This window comes from Chanodichthys erythropterus, chromosome 10 (assembly GCF_024489055.1).
Source record: "Chanodichthys erythropterus isolate Z2021 chromosome 10, ASM2448905v1, whole genome shotgun sequence".
In the NCBI taxonomy this organism is placed as follows: Eukaryota; Metazoa; Chordata; class Actinopteri; order Cypriniformes; family Xenocyprididae; genus Chanodichthys; species Chanodichthys erythropterus.
Window position 1 is genome coordinate 59,204,274 of NC_090230.1, and position 19,238 is coordinate 59,223,511.

The following is a 19,238-nucleotide window of genomic DNA, read 5'->3' on the forward strand; positions in this document are numbered from 1 at the left end:
ACACATTTCAAGGTAGTAAGGTTTCAAGACACGTCCGAATCCAATGTTAGCTTCACTTCCTGTCTCATGAGATAACTTCCTCAGATCGATTTTTGAAGGAAGCATAGATGTATCCTTAGCTGTCTTTGATATCCCACAATCCTGTGCTTTCCATTCTGTGACAGTTGAGCTAGAAAAATAAAGATGGCGTCCGAAAGTTGCGTTTGCTGCTCAGTTTGTGTATAAATGTACGATTTTGACCAACATATTTCATTTTTGATATCATTTCTATCGAGAAATTACTACTGTAGAAATTAAATATTTGTTCAGTTCTCACCAAAGCTTGCGCTATATTGCTGTAGATCATTAAACTGTTACACTGCCTCAGAAGTCTGTCCGAAATCAGTTTCGTGAGGTACCTTCATGCACAAACGCTGCCGTACAAGTCATTCTCTTATAAGACAGCGAGGCAGCAAGACAGCTACCTAGGTTTTCGGACGCAGCCTTGGTGTGAAAGGACCTTTACATTTGCCAAAATTAAAGCTTTTTATTAAAAACAAAAAAGCAAGTAAAAGTAGCGCAATTCTAAGACATCACATTACTTTCTATAAAAAGTAACAAAGTTACACAATTAGTTAATTTTTTAGGGAGTAACGCACTATTGTGTCGCATTACTTTTAAAAGTAAATTCCTCCAACACTGCATATAATCACGCTTTTGCAAAATATTCTATAATATTCTATTATATATATAATTGTTTATTGAGTTTTCATCATAATACAAATAAAATAAGACATCACCCAAAAAAAACAAAAAACAAAACAAACATACAAACAAACAAAAATAGCTCAGATTTATATATACTGTAAAATAGGACTACGCCATAATATTTCAGGTTAGAAATAAAACATACTTTAAAAGGATAAAGAAAAAGACAAAAAAGTCCAATGTTCAGAGAGTTACATTACAGTATTCCTTGTAATATAATGGGGTGAACATGAGGTTCCAAATAGTCCAGATATGGGGTCCACATTTTATAAAACCAATCAACTCAAAAATAATCTTATGCCAACCTTTTACTGATGGAGATTTATTACTGATCCATTTAAGTAAAATATTTTTTTTTCTGGCAGCAAAGGATAGAATATAATACAGTTTCTTAGCAGATGAAACAATGCGTCCATTAGGTATACCCAACACCAGTGAGACTGGGTCACAATCCAACTGAGTATTTAAGATTTTTTCCATTTCCCCTAGCACTAAAACCAATACCTTTGCAGTCTGTTACATGACGCACAGACAATGTGTTAAAGTACACATAGGCGATAGAGAGGGGTTAAAAAATGCCTGTGGTTATGGGAAATATGGAGTCTATGTATGATTTTAAAGATATTTTCTTAGCATAAGATCAAATGTCATCCCATGTTTGATCATCAATATCAGTAGCTAACTCTTCTTCTCATTTAGTTTTAATTCCCAATGTATCAGCAGAAGAGATTGAACATATAGAACCATAAAACCTACCCAGAGACATTTTTCCAGATGTTAAAAATAATAATCTCGCAATAGTAGACATTTCACAATTCCTAAGTGTTGTGCTATTAGTGATATAATGTCTCAATTGGAGGAAATCCTGTTTAAAAAATCCTGTTTAAACAACTGATAACTCCTCAAATGACATTAACCTATTGTATGAAACATATCCCCAAACCTAATAAGTCCCAAACTACACCAGCATTTAAAACCACAATCCAAAATTCCTGGGGTAAAATCAGGATTGTTTAATATAAAGAAAGAAGTCAATTTAGATCAAGCCTATGATCTCCATGCTTTTAGAGCATTAACTATAATTGGATTATCATATATCTCTTTTATTTTTTGAAAGCTCTTAACAAAAAGTAGAGCTCTTAAAGGAAATTGGGGAAATGAGGATTCAATATCTAACCAAGTTGAGGAAGAATCATTACTAACCCACTCTGCAATGTATCTCAGGTGAGAACTTAACTGATACATCTTAATATTCAGAAAATCCAACACCCCCATAGAACTTGACAGATAGAGTACTGACATTTTTAATCTACTGCTTGCGTTTACTCCATATAAAGCAAGTCAATATATATATTTTTATAAAGACTGAAAGCTCAGTGATGGTGACGTTGAAGTTATGCAACTGTGGTGTCTGTTTATAGCCTACACTCTAAAGAAAAATGGTGCTATATAGCACCAAAAATGGTTCTTTGGCTCGTAATCATAGCGGAACCTTTTTTGGTGCTATATAGCACCTATCTTTAAAGGTGCTATATGGCACCTTGTCGTATGGTGCTATATAGAACCATAAGAGGTGCCATATAGTACCAGCAGTGGTTCTTTGGCTCGTTATGATAGGGGAACCTTTTCTGGTGCTATATAGCACCTATTCTTAAAGTTTTCTAGCACATTTGTCAAATTAGAGGTGCCATATATTGTTTTTTGAGCTAGCAGGGCCTGTTATCATGCCAGGTACTACTGTAGATGAGTCAATATGCTTCTAAATTACACTTTTATGAACGATAATTAATAATTTCTTACCAAATCATGACTTCAAAGATTCAAAATCATGTACTAAATGCTTACTGAAAAACAAAATACATTACACTTTCAAAACCTTTTAATTTATTTCTTTCAGCAGCAAATAAACTCACATTATACTCCCCTTTTATACACATACAAAATAATGCAACAAGCTTGAAATATGTACATTTTTGAAGACAATAGTCCTGTTTTTACATACTGAGTTATGCTCTGAAGTCCTGCAGTTTCTTTATGTCCTTCTGGATTTCAAAAAAAATATAGAAACTGGAACTTAAACCATAAGAAAGGGAGCAAGAGAGAGTATTGACTCCAAAAGTCTACTCACAGATTGAGTTGTACACTCATTTTACAGTGCCTGGAAGTCCGACTGCATACTTCAATTTCAAAACAACATACTTCAAAAAGGTCAGTGTCTTTTTCAGTCCTTTAGGGCACTCGATTGGATTCGATTCCAAACGCAAAAATATACACATAGGAGGAGGCCCAGTGCCATCAAGACGTCCTCACTCTACTCTGTGATTAACTGGCCATCCAACGTGAACAAAATGTGGTCATACTGCATGAGATGATCCTCCCGCAGGCTTTAGGCACTATCTTAGGTGTTGGGATGACAGGAGGGCTGGTCTGAGCATGGCCCTGGAGAAGAGGGGATAATAGCATTAACCATCTTCACATATTTATTTGAAAGGCAAACCTTATAAGCTAAATTATAACAAAATGTGCAATAAGTGTCGTGCTTTGATTAGATTGTGCTTCACACACTGTAGTCAACTGTTCATGGCTCACCTCAATGTCAAACAGCAACCCCAGGTCCACCTTGAACAGTGCAGGCAAGAGGAGAACAGCTGCTTCCAACTGTAGGCCTTTAAACAAAATAACATCATCAGGTTAACATAACATGCGGGATGCTTTTACCCAATACTTTTTTGTTTTGCTTTTTAAACATTCATTACTGTGTGTAAAGCCCAAAGTATACTTCGTATTTTATGCGTATGCTTTTTCTGAACTCAAAACAAATTAAGATCTTTTTGATGAAGTCTGAGAGGTTTCTGTTCCTCCAATGATGAGGGTGAGTAATTAATGACAGAATTTTCATTTTTGGGTAAACTAATCCTTTAAAGGTGATTACCCTTGCACAAATCTGGATATTCATACAACTTCACATTTGTACGAGACATACACTAGAGCTGCAGGATTCTGGATGAAATGAGAATCATGATTTTTTGGTTTCAAATAGAGATCGCAATTCTCCCACGATTCTAAATAGACAACTAAAAATAACATTTATTTTACTAGTTCTAGCAAAATATTAATAGCTGGACTCTAATTGCCGGAAAATGTTTAATTTGAATGAATTATTTTTAAAAAATGGTTTTGAATATATTAATGGCTCATTAATAAATACTTGTTTCACTACTGGATGAATCAGGGTTTAACCTTAACGAATCTATTGAATGAATGATTCAATGACAATGTCACTGGTTGCCACCTAGTGGCTTAACAAGGTAATTTATATACAACAGTTATTTGAAGCACCATGTTAGTTTCGATTTTCTCTATTTTGATCGCTATCTGATGTCCAGTGTTTATATCCTTTTGTCTTATTACTTATGTGATAATTTTAATATTTGTGAAAGAAATCATTATTTGAGTCCAAATCCTTGAATAACTACAGTGTGGTTCAAAACTGCTGTCTCTGGATCAGTGGCAGCATGAACACTGAATGTTTTTGTCAAAGGTTTAACAGACGCAGGCGAATCATTGTCATTAATAAAGTAGGATCGCGTGGGTGTTTGAATCGAGATTGCGACCTTTCTACGATAAATTGTGCAGCTCTAACATAAACATACAAAGTAAATCAAAGGGGTTTCGGACAAGCCAGGTTGATGATGTATGTCATACCTAGAAGCAGGGCACAAGCTGATGTAACTGAAGTAAGTTGATTCAAAACTTTAACTCCCTCAATGTCAGCAGATGGTTCATGAAGTTCTCCCCCTCCTTCCAAATAATGAACATTGCCATGGTGAGCTGCTCCTCAATCATCTGTCTGGTTATCCTAATAGTAAACATAAAAAAAACAAATTCGGTCACCTTTTGCTAGCATAACTACAAAATACACAAATTTAGACTTATTTTTCTGAAAATAAACCAAAATACGTTCTTACGTTCAACTCAGAAAGTACTCCTTGATGAGGTCTTCAGGACTTTCTCTCAGGTGAATGTTTTCAGCCTGTGATAAAGCAATTGTGATTAATTTTCTTAATTAAAAAAAAAGCACAATAATCTGTAATAGGAAATCAAATTTTTGCAGATATGCAATAGCAAAGGACAAGAAAAAGAAAATAATTCATATTAATGACTGGCCAAATTTGCAATTAATATATTTATGGACAATACCAGCAACACTTGTGGCATTGAGGGATCAAATAAATAAATAAATAAATAAATAAAAAGGAGCTAAAAAAAAAAAATCAATTCTTTATTTTTCCAATGCGTTTCAGCACACAGGCCTTCGTCAGTGCTAAAATACTACAGATTTGTAATTAAGAAATGCATCTGAATCAGTCATTGGTTTCATTTAAAATTATGAATTTATAATATATAATTATAAGTCTGAAAATAAGACATGCATCAATTAATAAATTAGCTTTACACCCTAATATATTTAATCATTCTTGATTAAAGGGATATTTCACGAAAAATGAAAGCTAGCTGTTAATTTACTTACCATCAGGCCATCCAAGTTGACTTTTTTTCTTCAGTAGAACAGTAAAGATTTTTAGCTGGAACTGTGATTAATTTAATGTCAATGGCTACTGTCAAAAAAAAAAAAAAAATTAATACAAAACAACAAGAAAAAAAGTCGCATGCATTTGAGATGGCATAAGAGGGAGTTGATGAATGTTTTGGAATGGATAATTCTTAGTCTAAAGTTTGTTAAGGAGGATGACATTCAAGTCAATAGACCACATTAGATGGATTTTATTCAAACATGTCCAACATTGGTAATTCATATTATCTATTAACAATTATAGCCGTTTTTATAGAAATTACTTACCATGTAAAGTTATTGCAAAGTGTACTTAGTCGTCAAACATTGAGGAGCTTTAGATCCTAAAAGGGGGAGGGGAATCAGTCTTTATAAATGGAAAAAAAACTTGTTTGCTGCAGTGCAAGTAATTAATTAGTAGTGTAAATACTCAGCCATTTCATTCTACAAAAAAAAAAACACCTCGCGCTAGTCAAATGAAGTAACGTTAAGCCTTAAATATGTCTTTACTCACACACTTTCTTCGTCATTTTGGTCGAACAAATCAGAGCTAACGTGAAAAAGACAAATAAAAGAACTGACAACCGCTCCCCACGCACTTCCTGCCCGCATCATTTCAAATAGCACGCGCTGCTTACACGGTAAAGGAGACGTTTCTTTTAAAAATTATTTAGAGACATATTTACATGGTCCAAACACTACAACAATACATTTCTATAGAATAAAACGAGTAATGCAACATCTTGTATAGAATAGAAATATTCAATTAGCGCTAACCTTTATAACGTTACTGCAGGCCGCGAAAATTCAAAAATTCGGTTAGTTACGATTTCGTTAGTATTCATGTTCACAAACAACGCTAATTAACTCTAAACCGCTAAAACACATGTTCAACCTTTGCATTTTCGAGTATATTAATTAAAACATTTCCAACCTACCTTATTTCATCCGAGTCCAGGGGAAAGAAAATGGCGGCCGAGCAGAAAACTCCAGAAAGTCACTTGAGTCATGACGTCAGAAAAAAAAACCGTCTGTCACGGGGTCCTTAAAGAGAAATTATCCTTTGGCCGAAAGAGAGATATTTGAGCAGTTGAGTGTAGCCTACTATAATATTGAGAGCAATTCGCAGAAAGACGAAGTAATCAGACTCAAATAGTTATAGCAATCCAACTTACACCCATATTAACTAACAGTGTAGAGGGGCTTGGGGACAAAAAGGTTGAGAACCAGGTTATGTTTAGAAAATACACTGTAATTTAATGTTGTTTTTAAACCTTTCCCAAACTAAACTAAGAGAATAAGAGAGTTAGAGAACTTTTAAAGAACTATACAGAGGCTTAACAGGTTCTTTGTATGGCAGTGGTGCTATATAGCACCTTAACCACAGCAAGGAACCGCTGAAGAACCACTGAAGAACCGCTGAAGAACCATACAGGTGCTTTACTGGTTCTTTATAAGGTAGCGGTGCTATATAGCACCTTAACCACCCCAAAGAACCGCTGAAGAACCGCTGAAGAACCATTTTTTTTTAGAGTGTACGTTTGGCTTTTTACTGCTGCTGATTGTATTTAGGCTTCAAATTGTGTTAATTTGTGAAGATTATTATGATGAACAAAACATGCAAGAATTATAATCTTTTTTTATTTGGTCACAGAGCTTATTTTCTGCAATGAGTCAAAAGTCAAAGGAAAAATCCTTTGTCAAGGGCATCAGGGTGAGGCGAACTTATGCTTTGACCTACAAAAATACTGTATGCTGTCACTATCACTCTATTCATCATAGTCTAATATGTCATGTTAAAATTTTCAGTAACACTTTTATTTTACAGTGTCATTGTTACACATATTACATGTAGTTGCTGTAGTAATAATGGACCAACTATTAAAATCTGGGTGGACCAGTGCCACCCTGGCCCTTATGACTCTGGGACTTCTCATTTGTGACATCTGAGCTTTTCAGAGCCCTCGCACCCAAGTCAAAAAGATTAGCCTCTCTTACAGGAAACTGGAGATCATCATCATGGTAAGACTTCCTTCCTCTGCATCCAGTTGCAGTCACCCTCCAGGGTCCATCAGCGCCAGTCTCTTACCAGCCCACGGAAAGAGGACCCTCTGTTTTACCATCAGGAGAACCAGAGAGCCTCTGCCAGGGGTCACCAAGACCCGTCTGTTCAAGGAGGTGTTTCAAAATATTAAATTATTAAGAGTAATTGTATTGACACTTGTAGCACCATAGTATTGGATTACTGTGCTTCTCAAGAAGAAGAAACTACAGATTGGAGCTCTTCATTGAGAATTAAAAATAGGACAGCTGTCAGTCGACACTAGATGGGACACAGAATTCCCTAATTGGATTTTACATTAAGGGAATTCTGAAATCATGAGCCAGATGAGTCTTTCTGCTTCAGAAGGAAATTCTTCACTCTCACCGGTGTACCCCCAGCTCACTTCAGCTGCCAGAGTGAGCTTCCTCCATCCAGGAGCAGGATTGGACACCGTCAGGACTCCAGGGATCAAACCTAAACTGAGCCCCAAGCCTCTTGTTCTTCCACCAGCTCCTGCGATTCCAGTCATAAACCCAAGCAAACCGCGGCAGCCACACACCAGCTGGGTGCACAGTGCCAAACAGAAAGAGGAAGCTGGTTCTCAGAACAGAGCAAAAGGGAGCAGTAGACCTGAAAGGACGTCCTTTCTGTCCGCTGTCATTGAGCGCACATCAAAGCTGTATGGAGACAGATACACACCTGTACTGCAACAGAGCTCCTCCAGGGAGACACCTGCCATGGAGTCTGCTGATATGACATCACATCCTGATAAGGATGGCGGCGACACTTCACCAGTGACGGCAGAAACGCAGTTTGTTGCAAGACAGATCACCATGATGCCTTCGGCCAGATTTCCTGTGAAGGTATATGTGCTTTTCACTAACCTTCTCTGTCTGTAGTTTAGTGCACTGTATATTTATGTATAACTGATGTATAAGCTGTATTATAGTTTATTTACTACATATAACTGATTTTGAGTGATTGATTTGCATGTCTTCAGACTGACATCACAGATTGGTCTAGTCTGCTCAGTACTGTTTTAGACTGATTTGAAGAGCGCCTCTTTGGGACTTGAGCATTTTTGAGTATTGTTTGTCTCTCCACCCAGATGGGCTGATTACAGCTGATATCTCAATCCCATCTTTGCCATACCTCACATTAAATGGACTAGAACCAATTTTCAACTTCCTCTTTTACTTTTTTACTTGGAGAATTGTACAATGGCCCTAAAACATATTTGGACATTTAGTTCATACTTAAAATGAGTGATTGTAACTGTATGGAGAAAATATCAAAGCAAGTGTCATTTATTGTAAAGCTGCATTTTAAGCAAAATGTCTGAAAAAAAAATCAAGTTTGTGCATTTTGAACTCGTGTGATCACTTTGATAGGACACATGTGTAAACTTGACTTCATTTTGTTATGACATCAAGTGTGATATAGGGTCCACATACTTTTTGGGCCACTGTATTCTCCCTTTAGAGTTTCACTTCCTTAAAATACAGCTGATAAAATAATATTCACAATAATGAAATTTCCCAAAAATCTTCAGTTTCAGTCAAGTTGCTCAATCAAAAATAGAAAACTGGATTTCTACTTCCCATCATGCTTCACATAGGGCTGAATAGTGAGAGTAAGTGTTGAAATAAAGTGATTTATTTTATGCATCGTTAATCTATTATTTTGGTATTTAGTTTCTGTTATTTAAGTGTTTCTGGGACTTTACCGTGGTGAAGTGTTGAGTATGTGTTTAGGTTGAGGACCTGCTAACAAGTGTTCAAGTTGGATAAAAATGAAACTATATGGGAATGCCATGGATGTAACCCGTACCATCTTCTACCTAACGTAAAGAAAAGCTACCGTATATTTGGCTGAAAAGCTGACTCTTTGTCTGAACTTGATTCAATCATGGAAAGTGATTCCACATGACGGAAACATGTAAATTCAACTAAACTTAGAGGTGTCCAAGTTACTTGATTCAATCGTGTTCATCCTACATGATGTACTTGAGTTGGGATGACATGTTTTCATCATGTGGAGATGATTGAATCTAGTTCAGCCAAAGAGTTTTTTTTGTGTGTGTAAGATTTAATGTGTTTGTGCTTGGAAGCGTTCTTATAAATCAACGCAAACATCACAATAAAATGAAGCAATACACATACATCAAAGGAGAAATAAATTACCATAGTGGACAAATCTAGAGGTAAACAAAGACCTGGTGGTCAATCAGATACTGATCATTAAGCATGCACTTTTATCTTAAGCAGCAGACCCCTGCCTGGTTTCTATAATCCTGAAGGTCATGATTAACTGGTTCACGTGTGTTTGACTGAGTTTGGAGGCAAACTTTACAGGTTGATTTAAAGCATTCATGTAATTGCATGTGTGCCTCTGGGAATCAAAAGTAGATCATTGCAAGCAATTTATTAATAGGAACGAACAGTGTATTTGCAGTACAGGCTGATGTGTAGCTATATTAGGATACACGCTAGAACAGAAGTGAAAAGTAGAGAAAGAGAGATAAATGAAATGTGTAAATAAAATGCATCAGCACAGCCTTAACTTTTGAGTAGGCCTGTATTATTTCTAATAGTTTTACATTTTAAGTTGTTTAAAATGTATATAGGCTAACAGCTATATCAAATATATAGCCTAATATTATATTATCACATTGGCTACACCACAAAACAGTTGCTATCAAAGAAAAGCCTCGGCTGTCCTCGAAGATTTAACATCTGGATTTAAAACAGTGTCATGCATGATGACGTCGGAGTGCGCGCACACTCACTCACACAGGACTGTACCAACTGACGCCAGACTGAGGGGACGCGAAACAACAAGACACACACTCATACACACACGGCTGCGCTTATATTGAGCTGAAGTAAATCACAGAGATGCTCAACATCCAGCTTTAAATGACTGTTGGTGAATGTAAATCATTCTGTCGGTGAGTTTCGTTGTTTGTTTTGCTGTTTCATTCAGTGTTTTGCACGATTTCCCGATAACTCGATTCACGCGCTTTCACTTCTGCAATATTCTGTTTGTGTCACACGTTCAGTTTCAATCTGTACGCGATTGTTATGTGTTTGACAGAAAACACACTTTAAACATGTTTACTGTTTATATGTGTAGCTGCAGCTGCTCGTTCACATCTAATAGTGAAGCTAACAGACTTTAGCAAAGGACATGAATGAGTGAAAAATAAATGAGAATCAAATAGTGATTATGAGGAGGAGGAAGAAGAGAAGGACCACGGTGAGATTCTGCACTGTATTCTGTTTTATCGTCTTCATTCAGGACGGAGCTTTGTTGTTGTTTGCTGGCTGGCGAGATTAACGATGATTTGATATCCATGTGATGATGCTCTGCATTTGACCTTAATGCATGTTATTACAGTGTAAATACTAGTGTAATAATAATAATAGTGTTAATGAAACCAGCAGAGTTGAATTATCAGTGCTGGGTGAGAGTTATCATAGACCCTCAATACAAACATCATTGTTCAGCCTTTGTGTTCATTGTCTGCTGATGTTTGATCAGACCAGCCAATCAGCAGTGTGATTCATTGATATTTGGTCATGTAGGTTTTGCTTCCAAAGCTACAGTACTGTCATGTGTTGTTACAGCTTCAGTACTGAGGTTTAGTGTTTTGGCACAGTGGTTATAGTTTGTGGATGGAATCTTTTGAGATTTGAAGCAGCAACCTTTTATTTACCATCCCATCATTGACCATTAAGCTACACCACGCCACCGAGACCTAAACATGAAAGGGAAGAAACACTTATTTTTGTCTTGGAAAATGTGGATTTTGTTTTTGCATTTTGTTCTTACAAAACGTGTCATTATATTACAGTTGTTATTTGCACATGCTGTTTTTTAACTGAAAGGTGCCCATATTGTGTATGTAAATGTACTTAATGTTGCAAACTGTGTTGATTTTGTCTTCCTTCAATAGTGTTTAAAAAATCATGTTTAAATATGTAATTAATATAGTTCTGCCACAGTACTGTTACTAAGATATTAGGCAAGCATTTGCTGTTTCAGAGAAATCAAGGGTTTGTACAGAAATTTTCTTTTGCATGTATTGCATCATGGTCTTTGGTTACATGCCATTTTGCATTGACATATTGGTCATTTTGCAGATGTTTTCTCAAGCAACTGGCAATATCCTAATAAGAGGACAGACCCTATGGAGTAACCTGACGTTTAATGTCTTGTTCAGGACACAGTGGTGATAGACAGGCTCAATAACTCTTTGGTGCGAGTGCATGATTATGACAAAAATCATAATTGCTGTTTTTTCCCCATTGATACTGTAATTGCATTTAGTAATTTTTTAATGACTTGAAAATACTGTTGAGGTAAGCAACTGCATGTTATATTCTTTATGCGGCTATACTTTCAAAACAAACAAAACTGTTCCTGAATTATTTATGTGCCGTTTTAAACGTCAATCAAAAATCAGTTAAGGAGCCATTGGTTTCTATAAGAAAAACAATAGGCACAATATATATTTATATATATATATTATATATATATATATATATATATATATATATATATATATATATATATATATATATATAAGTTCATCATAAGAATGTTTATTTTTTTTAAACACTTAATTTCAGTCATCCTGTCACATGTTTATGTCTGAAGCATCCATCTTGTAGCCTGGTAATACCAGACTCTGCTACTTCACTTTGCTTCGTAGACAGAGTCTGGAATGGCATAATAGAGAAGTGTTTTCTCTCTCGCCAGGGGGCGCTTGTCTGAAGTTTAAAATCATTGGTTACCCGTAAGCCAATCAGATATGTTTAGTTATGACGTATGTTATGTGCCTGTACAGCCGCATCGAAGCACAGACATCATGCATCGAACTCAAATCTATGATTGAACTTCCACTGTAAACCTGTTGTAAACACATGATAAAACAAATGTTTATCAAACACTCTTCTTGTTCTGGCTTCAGTTTGAAAAAGAGTTGAATGTTCTCCATAACAGAGCGAATTGCATCCCGTGTCTCGTTTCCCATTTCCGCGGTCGTTTCGGTTTTCGATTTCTCTAACCTACAATGTAAAACTCGGCGCTTAGCATCTACGTCACGGCTCTCAGCCCGCCCTCTGTTCGTTGATTGGCCCGGCTGTTTCCAGACCGGTGGTAAACAGAAAGCTCTGACGCTGTATCAGACGGAGTACAGAAGCGAAATGAAATTGAGCGGAAGTAGGAAGTCTGACGTAGTCAGGCTATCCATCTTGTGGATGTCCTGGGAACTAAGGTTCACTTAAAGTGGGAACTGAGTTGAGCAAGTGAGCCAGTGTCACGGACCATAATTATGTCAGCATCACTTGGCCATTAAGGGTGCGTTCACACTTGTCATGTTCGGTTCGATTAAAACGAACCCTGGTGCGATTGCTTGGTTAGTGCGGTTCATTTGAACATGTGTGAACGCTGCCATTCAAACCCTGGTGCGCACCAAACAAGCGGACCGAGACCGCTGAAAAGATGGGTCTTGGTCCGCTTCCAAACGAACTCTGGTGCGGTTCGAAATCGAAAGATATATGAACACAACATGGACCAAAGACATGTAAATGAACCAAAAACAGGAAGACGAGACCCCTAAAAAGGACAGAATCCTCAGGCGTGTCGGTTTTTCTTGTCATAGATGCGAGTTTGTCCATCACAGGCATCAGACGCGTCTCCATGCAGCAGATTGTTTGTGTATGTGACGGATGGATTCCCGCCGCTGTTTTGACTACTTTACACATAAGCTCTTCACGAGTTCCCAGCTGGCCAAAATACCATCACATGCAGGCTACACACACACACAATGAGCGCATTTACCTTAGCACACAGCATTGTTTTGGATGTTCGGTAAATTCTGTCTCAAAATAGGCAATACGTCATAAAATACAACCAATCACGTTGTGAATGTATCCCTATGCCTTTAGGTTCGGCATCTTTTGGTTCAGTGATAAAATTGCCAATGTGAACGCTAATCAGACCAGGACTAAATGTTTTTTTTCTTCTTTGGTCCGGACAAAATGAACCAAACGACCCGAGCTACAAGTGTGAACGCACCCTAAGGGTAGTTTGGCCTTTCCTCAATGCAACATTGTCATATATCATGTACATTATATTACATATAATGAATGTGTAATATAGTGCATATACTATTTAGCAAAATGCTCCTCTCTATAGTTTTTTTTTCCAGCTAACTATTGAGTTTATGGTTAATGAATGCTTTTCTGTGGTAAATGTGTCCTTAAGTCACTGTTCTAAAGCTGTTTTATTGATATCTTTCTGCGGTTGAAACTCTGAGTGATTGCATGAGACATTATAGATTTCAGTAAGTTGTACTGTTTCTTTCAGCATACCTTCTGATGTATATTGATGTTTATTTTGTGCTATAAGTAGTATTAAAGATCAAGAAATGATCTGTTCACATGCTGCTTGAACTGATACATCTATCACACTAATTTAAAGAGCAGCAAAACCACATTTATTATTTGTGTTTTGTGATGAAATTGACATAATTTGAAAGCTGGGACTTTGTTTAAAAGTAAACAAATATATTAAAAGTGATATTAAAAGTAACAAAGCACAAACTAATGAAACTTTAGATTTTTTTCAGTAAAACTTTGGTGCACATTCTCATTTTATTAAGTCAACACAACAAAAGATGTGATAGGCTACGCATCAAAAAACACCTAAAACAGCATGCAAATTTTAAAATCATAACATTTGGGGGTGAGAATCATAAGGCACCATCCGATTAAAATGATTCTTGATCTACTTTGTTTTCCCTTTTTAATTAATTAGTTAACCGACTTGAAGATCTAAACATATTATTTTTAATTACATATGTAATTATAAGTACTTCTTAAAAAATAATTACAAATTAAAAAAAAGAAATTAAAACAATTGTAAACTATAGAGGTGTCAAAATTACCGACTTTGGTACCAAGTCTATACTGAAATTTAAACGCTTTAAATGCTGTTGAGCGGATTCGTAAACGCCTCTGATTGGCCATTGTGTTGACGTGCTCATCTGATATGTCTGTGATTGGCTTCAATGTTCAATGCTTCAAAATCATGTTGTAAATAGTCATCAATGACATCAATTGCACAGATACAATTGCACAGATACACATTGGAGCACTTAAAAGCAGGTGTCTATCTCGGACAAGTCTGCTGATAGACGCCTGCTTTCAAACTCTCCCACTTTCAAAATGCTTTCAAATTCAAACACTTCCGTGTGATTTCAAATGCTCCCGTGCATTGATCATTGTAGCCAATCACAGACATATCCGATGAGCCAATCAGAGGTGTTTACATTTTTAAAATTTCAGTATCGACTTGGTACCGAAGTTGGTACTTTTGACAACTCTAGTATACTAAAAATTTTAAATATATAAACTAATACAGCTTCAAAACACAAAAACAAGTAAATAATAAAGATTAAAAAAAAACATATTATAAAGAAAATTACAAACATTAAACAGAGTGCTTTCAGTAGCCTGTTTAAGAGTATCTGAACATTATCCATTCAAGAGCTTTGAGTGATTTTTCTCTTTCTCATCTGTACTGTTGATTGATTATTACTGATGACATCATAGACAGTGGGAGATAAGCTGCATTCACACTAATGCACAGATCTCTTTTGAAATATAAGATGTGGTTTGTCCTGTCTGTTTAATCTTTTAAGAGATAACTGACTGTGTTTACATTAATTTTGCATCATGAAACCATTTCGAGATGCAAGTACATTTAACCACTTAAACGGAGTTGCACACAGCTGCATGCACGAGCACTTTTTTACAAAGCGCACATGAGTAGAGATGCTCCGATCAGCATTTTTGGGGCCGATCACCGATTACCGATCACCAAGATCATGATCTGCCGATTGCCGATCACTGCCGATCACAGCATGGCAGGGGAATGGGAATCTTTTATCTACAATCTAGCAGAGTTTGCACCATTTGTAGAAAAGAAACTCTAAACTCTAAATTAACTGTATTGAGAAAAAAAAACTTAGTTTTGGATCTGATATAGTTGAGGAACCAACTATATCAGATCCAAAAAATAAAATAATGTAAGCTACTGTATGCCAATGCCATCCTTCCTAAATAACAAAGCAGAGAAACAAGGAGGCCAAGCAGATAGTTACCAACCAAATGAATTCCATAATTCTGAACGTGATATCTTCGTACTATCCTTGCTGTATGGTTCACGTCGTTTAAATGCATCACTCAAGCCTCGTTTACACTGCACGCGTGTGCGGTGCAGCTACCGGAGCTGATACGCGGCCACTGTAGTCAATGCTCGTGTTTACACCAGCCGCGGCGCTTAGCTTAAGATAGGCGCCTCGCCTATTTTTGACGGACACCGCGTCCAAGACGCGCAGCTCAAATACAAAATAAAGACGTAAAGTTAGCCGTTTGCAATGTATGTCGTGATGAAATCCCTCGAGGTGGAAGCAAGCAACGTCATTTTAACACCACTAACATGATTAGGCACCTTAGAACACGCCATACAACTGAATATGCCGAGTATGAGAAACTAAACCAGCCGAAGCCAACAACATCCCCATCCCTCAACCAGCCGACTGTGTGTGAAGCCTCGTTTACACTGCACTACATTGCAAACGGCTAACTTTACGTCTTTATCGGACACTTTGAAAAACTTCTAGACGGGAGAACTCATGTTGCCACTGACAAGCTCCGCTCTGCTGTTATGTAACTTACCTGTGCGCCATGCATGCACGTGGGAAAAAGTCGCGCGAGTAATTTACGTCACATGATCGGCTTTTTTGATCGGCGCTTTTGGGGTTCGCCGATCAAGCTATTTTTAGCCAATATCGGCCGATCATGATCGGTGGCCGATCAATCGGAGCATCACTACACATTAGCATTTGAAATTGAAAGCAGTCTTCTTGCGCGTTTCATATTTTCAATATTTAAGCCAAGTGAATTCCAAACGACATAAATGATGCTTTCTTAGAGCATTTGTAAGGAAAATACAAAATTGCACACTGTAAGCGTAACATCAAGCAAAGTGCGGGTTTCTCACAGCGCATATCCTTTGCAAAGAAGCCCGTGGATGTCCTTGTGATTCGCTTCAACCATTCCAAAATTAATGAAAGATTATTTTATGGAAGGTTTGAGTGGTGTGTGTGAGGAATTGGAAGCAATCAGAATATGAGTGTTTCTAAAACACACGCAGCGTTATCGCCCATCTGTGGTTAAAAACTAAACTCTGAATCGATTCTGAAATTCTCAGAATCAATCCAGAATCGTTTGAGAGATGCATTGATTTATTTATTTTTTCCTTCCCACCCCTAATAACAAGTAAATGTATCACTAGTGGTGATCCAAAATATCACTCGCAAATTAATATTTTTGGTCTCAGATGCAACACATTTAGGTGCAGTCTAGAGCCTTGTCACTCATTCATTCAAGACAATAGAAAAACGATCAACAAAACAGCCCTTTGAGCAGTGTAAAAGTAAAAAAAAAAAAAAATTAAATTTCAAATAAATGAAATGCTCAATTATTTTATTATTAATTTCAATATATTGCGCAGCCCTAGAGTGGAATGCAGAAAACAATACCCTGGCCTTAATTGTGCAGTCCTGTTCTCAAGTTTATGAATCAGCCATCAGGATTCAAACATTTGACCTTTGGGTTACTGACCCTTCAACCGCTAAGAAACTACCATCACCCTACAGCCAAAAAATGATCCATGTCGTTGTTAACAGCTGTCTGGCTTTGATATCAGTCTCAGCTCTTCGGTTGTTTTTATATATGGCTTTTTATTTTTCATGCAGTTATATGAGCAGATAAATTCATCAGTGCTGCGGTTGTCCTGGGCTGAATCTTTGGCAGTGGCTTGATTTTCTCAGCAGATGTTTCCACCTTTTTCTTAGTAAATGTTTCCAGTATTTTCCCTTACTGTGGAGCATTTTTACTTTAAGCATTTTCATTGACTGATTGCTTTTTAAAGGAGTTCTTTTTGTCTGTCATCTGCAATATTAAGGCCAGGCAAAGGAATCCCATTTAATGGGGTTGACTTTGCTGTCAAAACATTTATTCATAAAAAACCTGAAACTGAAGGATCATAATCTCCTAAACATGCAACTAAATACAGATCTAGTCATTTTGAAGAATCTCACATGGTGTCAAGTGTTTTTAAATGGAGATATGTAACTGATCAATTCGTACACCGATCAGGCATAACATTATGACCTCTGACAGGTGAAGTGAATAACACTGATTATCTCTTCATCACGGCACCTGTTAGTGGGTGGGATATATTAGGTAGCATGTGAACATTTTGTCCTCAAAGTTGATGTGTGAGAAGAGGGAAAATGGGCAAACGTAAGGATTTGAGTGAGTTTGGCAAGAGTCAGATTGTGATGGTTAGACGACTGGGTCAGAGCATATCCAAAACTGCAGCTCTTGTGGGGTGTTCCCGGTCTGCTGTGGTCAGTATCTATCAAAAGTGGTCCAAGGAAGGAACAGTGGTGAACCGCCGACAGAGTCATGGGCGGCCAAGGCTCATTGAACGTGGGGAGCGAAGGCTGGCCCATGTGGTCCGATCCAACAGATGAGCTGCTGTAGCTTAAATTGCTCAAGAAGTTAATGCTAGTTCTGATAGAAAGGTGTCAGAATACACAGTGCATCGCAGTTTGTTGCGTATGGGGCTGCATAGCCGCAGACCAGTCAGGGTGCCCATGCTGACCCATGTCCACCGCCAAAAGCGCCAACAGTGGGCACATGAGCATCAGTAACTGGACCACTTAGCAATGGAAGAAGGAGACCTGGTCTGATGAATCAAGTTTTCTTTTACATCACGTGAATGGTTATAGGGGTCGACTGATTATCGACCTGGCCGATTATCGGCACCGATATTAAGCATTTTTAATTGTTATCGGTATCGGTCATTTTCAAAACCGATTCGGCGATAAAATAATCTAATTTTGAAAGGCGATGTTTGGCTCTGATCAGTCACCTCTGTCGAACGCACAACTCTGTGGCCTAGAACAAGCTCCGCCCACCACTCATCTGATTTGTTGGAAGTCGCGAGTCCGGCCAATCAGCGCGGAAAGCTGAAGGCACAGAAAGTTTTGGACTCTCACACTGAAGACACTTGCTAACCGGAGCTGCTTCAGTGATGACGCATCAGCTTTCTCTCAAATGTATGGCAGCAGCAGCAGATGTTGCTGAAGTTAAATCACAATCCACTACACTGAAGTTGTAAAACACCTCAGTATAATCAGGATCTGAATACGGCGCGGGATTGTGGGTATTGCGCATAATTCTACACATTCCCACAGGTTTTGCGATTATTAAGCAGGAAATTCCCATGAATTCCCGTGAATACATTTATGCACTATAGCATATTGAATCCAAACAGATTATCACAGCAGATCAGTTATTAACTTTCTGTAAGACGTAGTTTCACAAGCAGTTTGAGTGATTCAGCGGTACCGAGTCTCCCTCTCTCTCAAAATGCGCAAACGGTTCAAAAATACAAGCCATTTTAAAGCATAAACTACTCACGCGCTCTCAAGAGACGGTCTTCAGCCAATGCACGCACACACAGGACACAGCCGCCTCTCAAACAAATGCTCACAATAAATATCAGATTGAGTTATTTTTCATGACTTATTACACATAAATGTTCAGATACACACACAGTTATATTAAAATGCCCGTCTTGGCAAGTATACATGTAAGCACAGTAGGTTGTCTTCAGTGAATGTGAACAGCATGTGTAACAATTTTATTGCTTTATCATCTGATAGTTTTAAAAAATGGATACTGAATAAAAATAAGCATAATACATAAATTAGTGCTAAGCTTTAAT

The 19,238-nt window shown here is 37.4% G+C and overlaps 2 protein-coding genes across 4 annotated transcripts in view; one reads left to right on the top strand and one right to left on the bottom strand.

Annotated features, from left to right (window-relative positions):
• The window catches only part of sh2d4a (SH2 domain containing 4A), a 51,460-nt gene that overhangs the window by 23,830 nt on the left and 8,392 nt on the right, over positions 1–19,238 (bottom strand). The window lies entirely within an intron of this gene.
• The window catches only part of psd3l (pleckstrin and Sec7 domain containing 3, like), a 122,739-nt gene continuing 111,004 nt past the window's right edge, over positions 7,504–19,238 (top strand). The window contains exon 1 of one of the 3 annotated variants that reach the window (XM_067398413.1): positions 7,504–8,227. In XM_067398413.1, coding sequence (XP_067254514.1) covers positions 7,700–8,227 — 528 coding nt within the window. In that variant the 5' untranslated portion in view covers positions 7,504–7,699. The other 2 variants (XM_067398415.1, XM_067398414.1) reach the window with 2 other exon arrangements.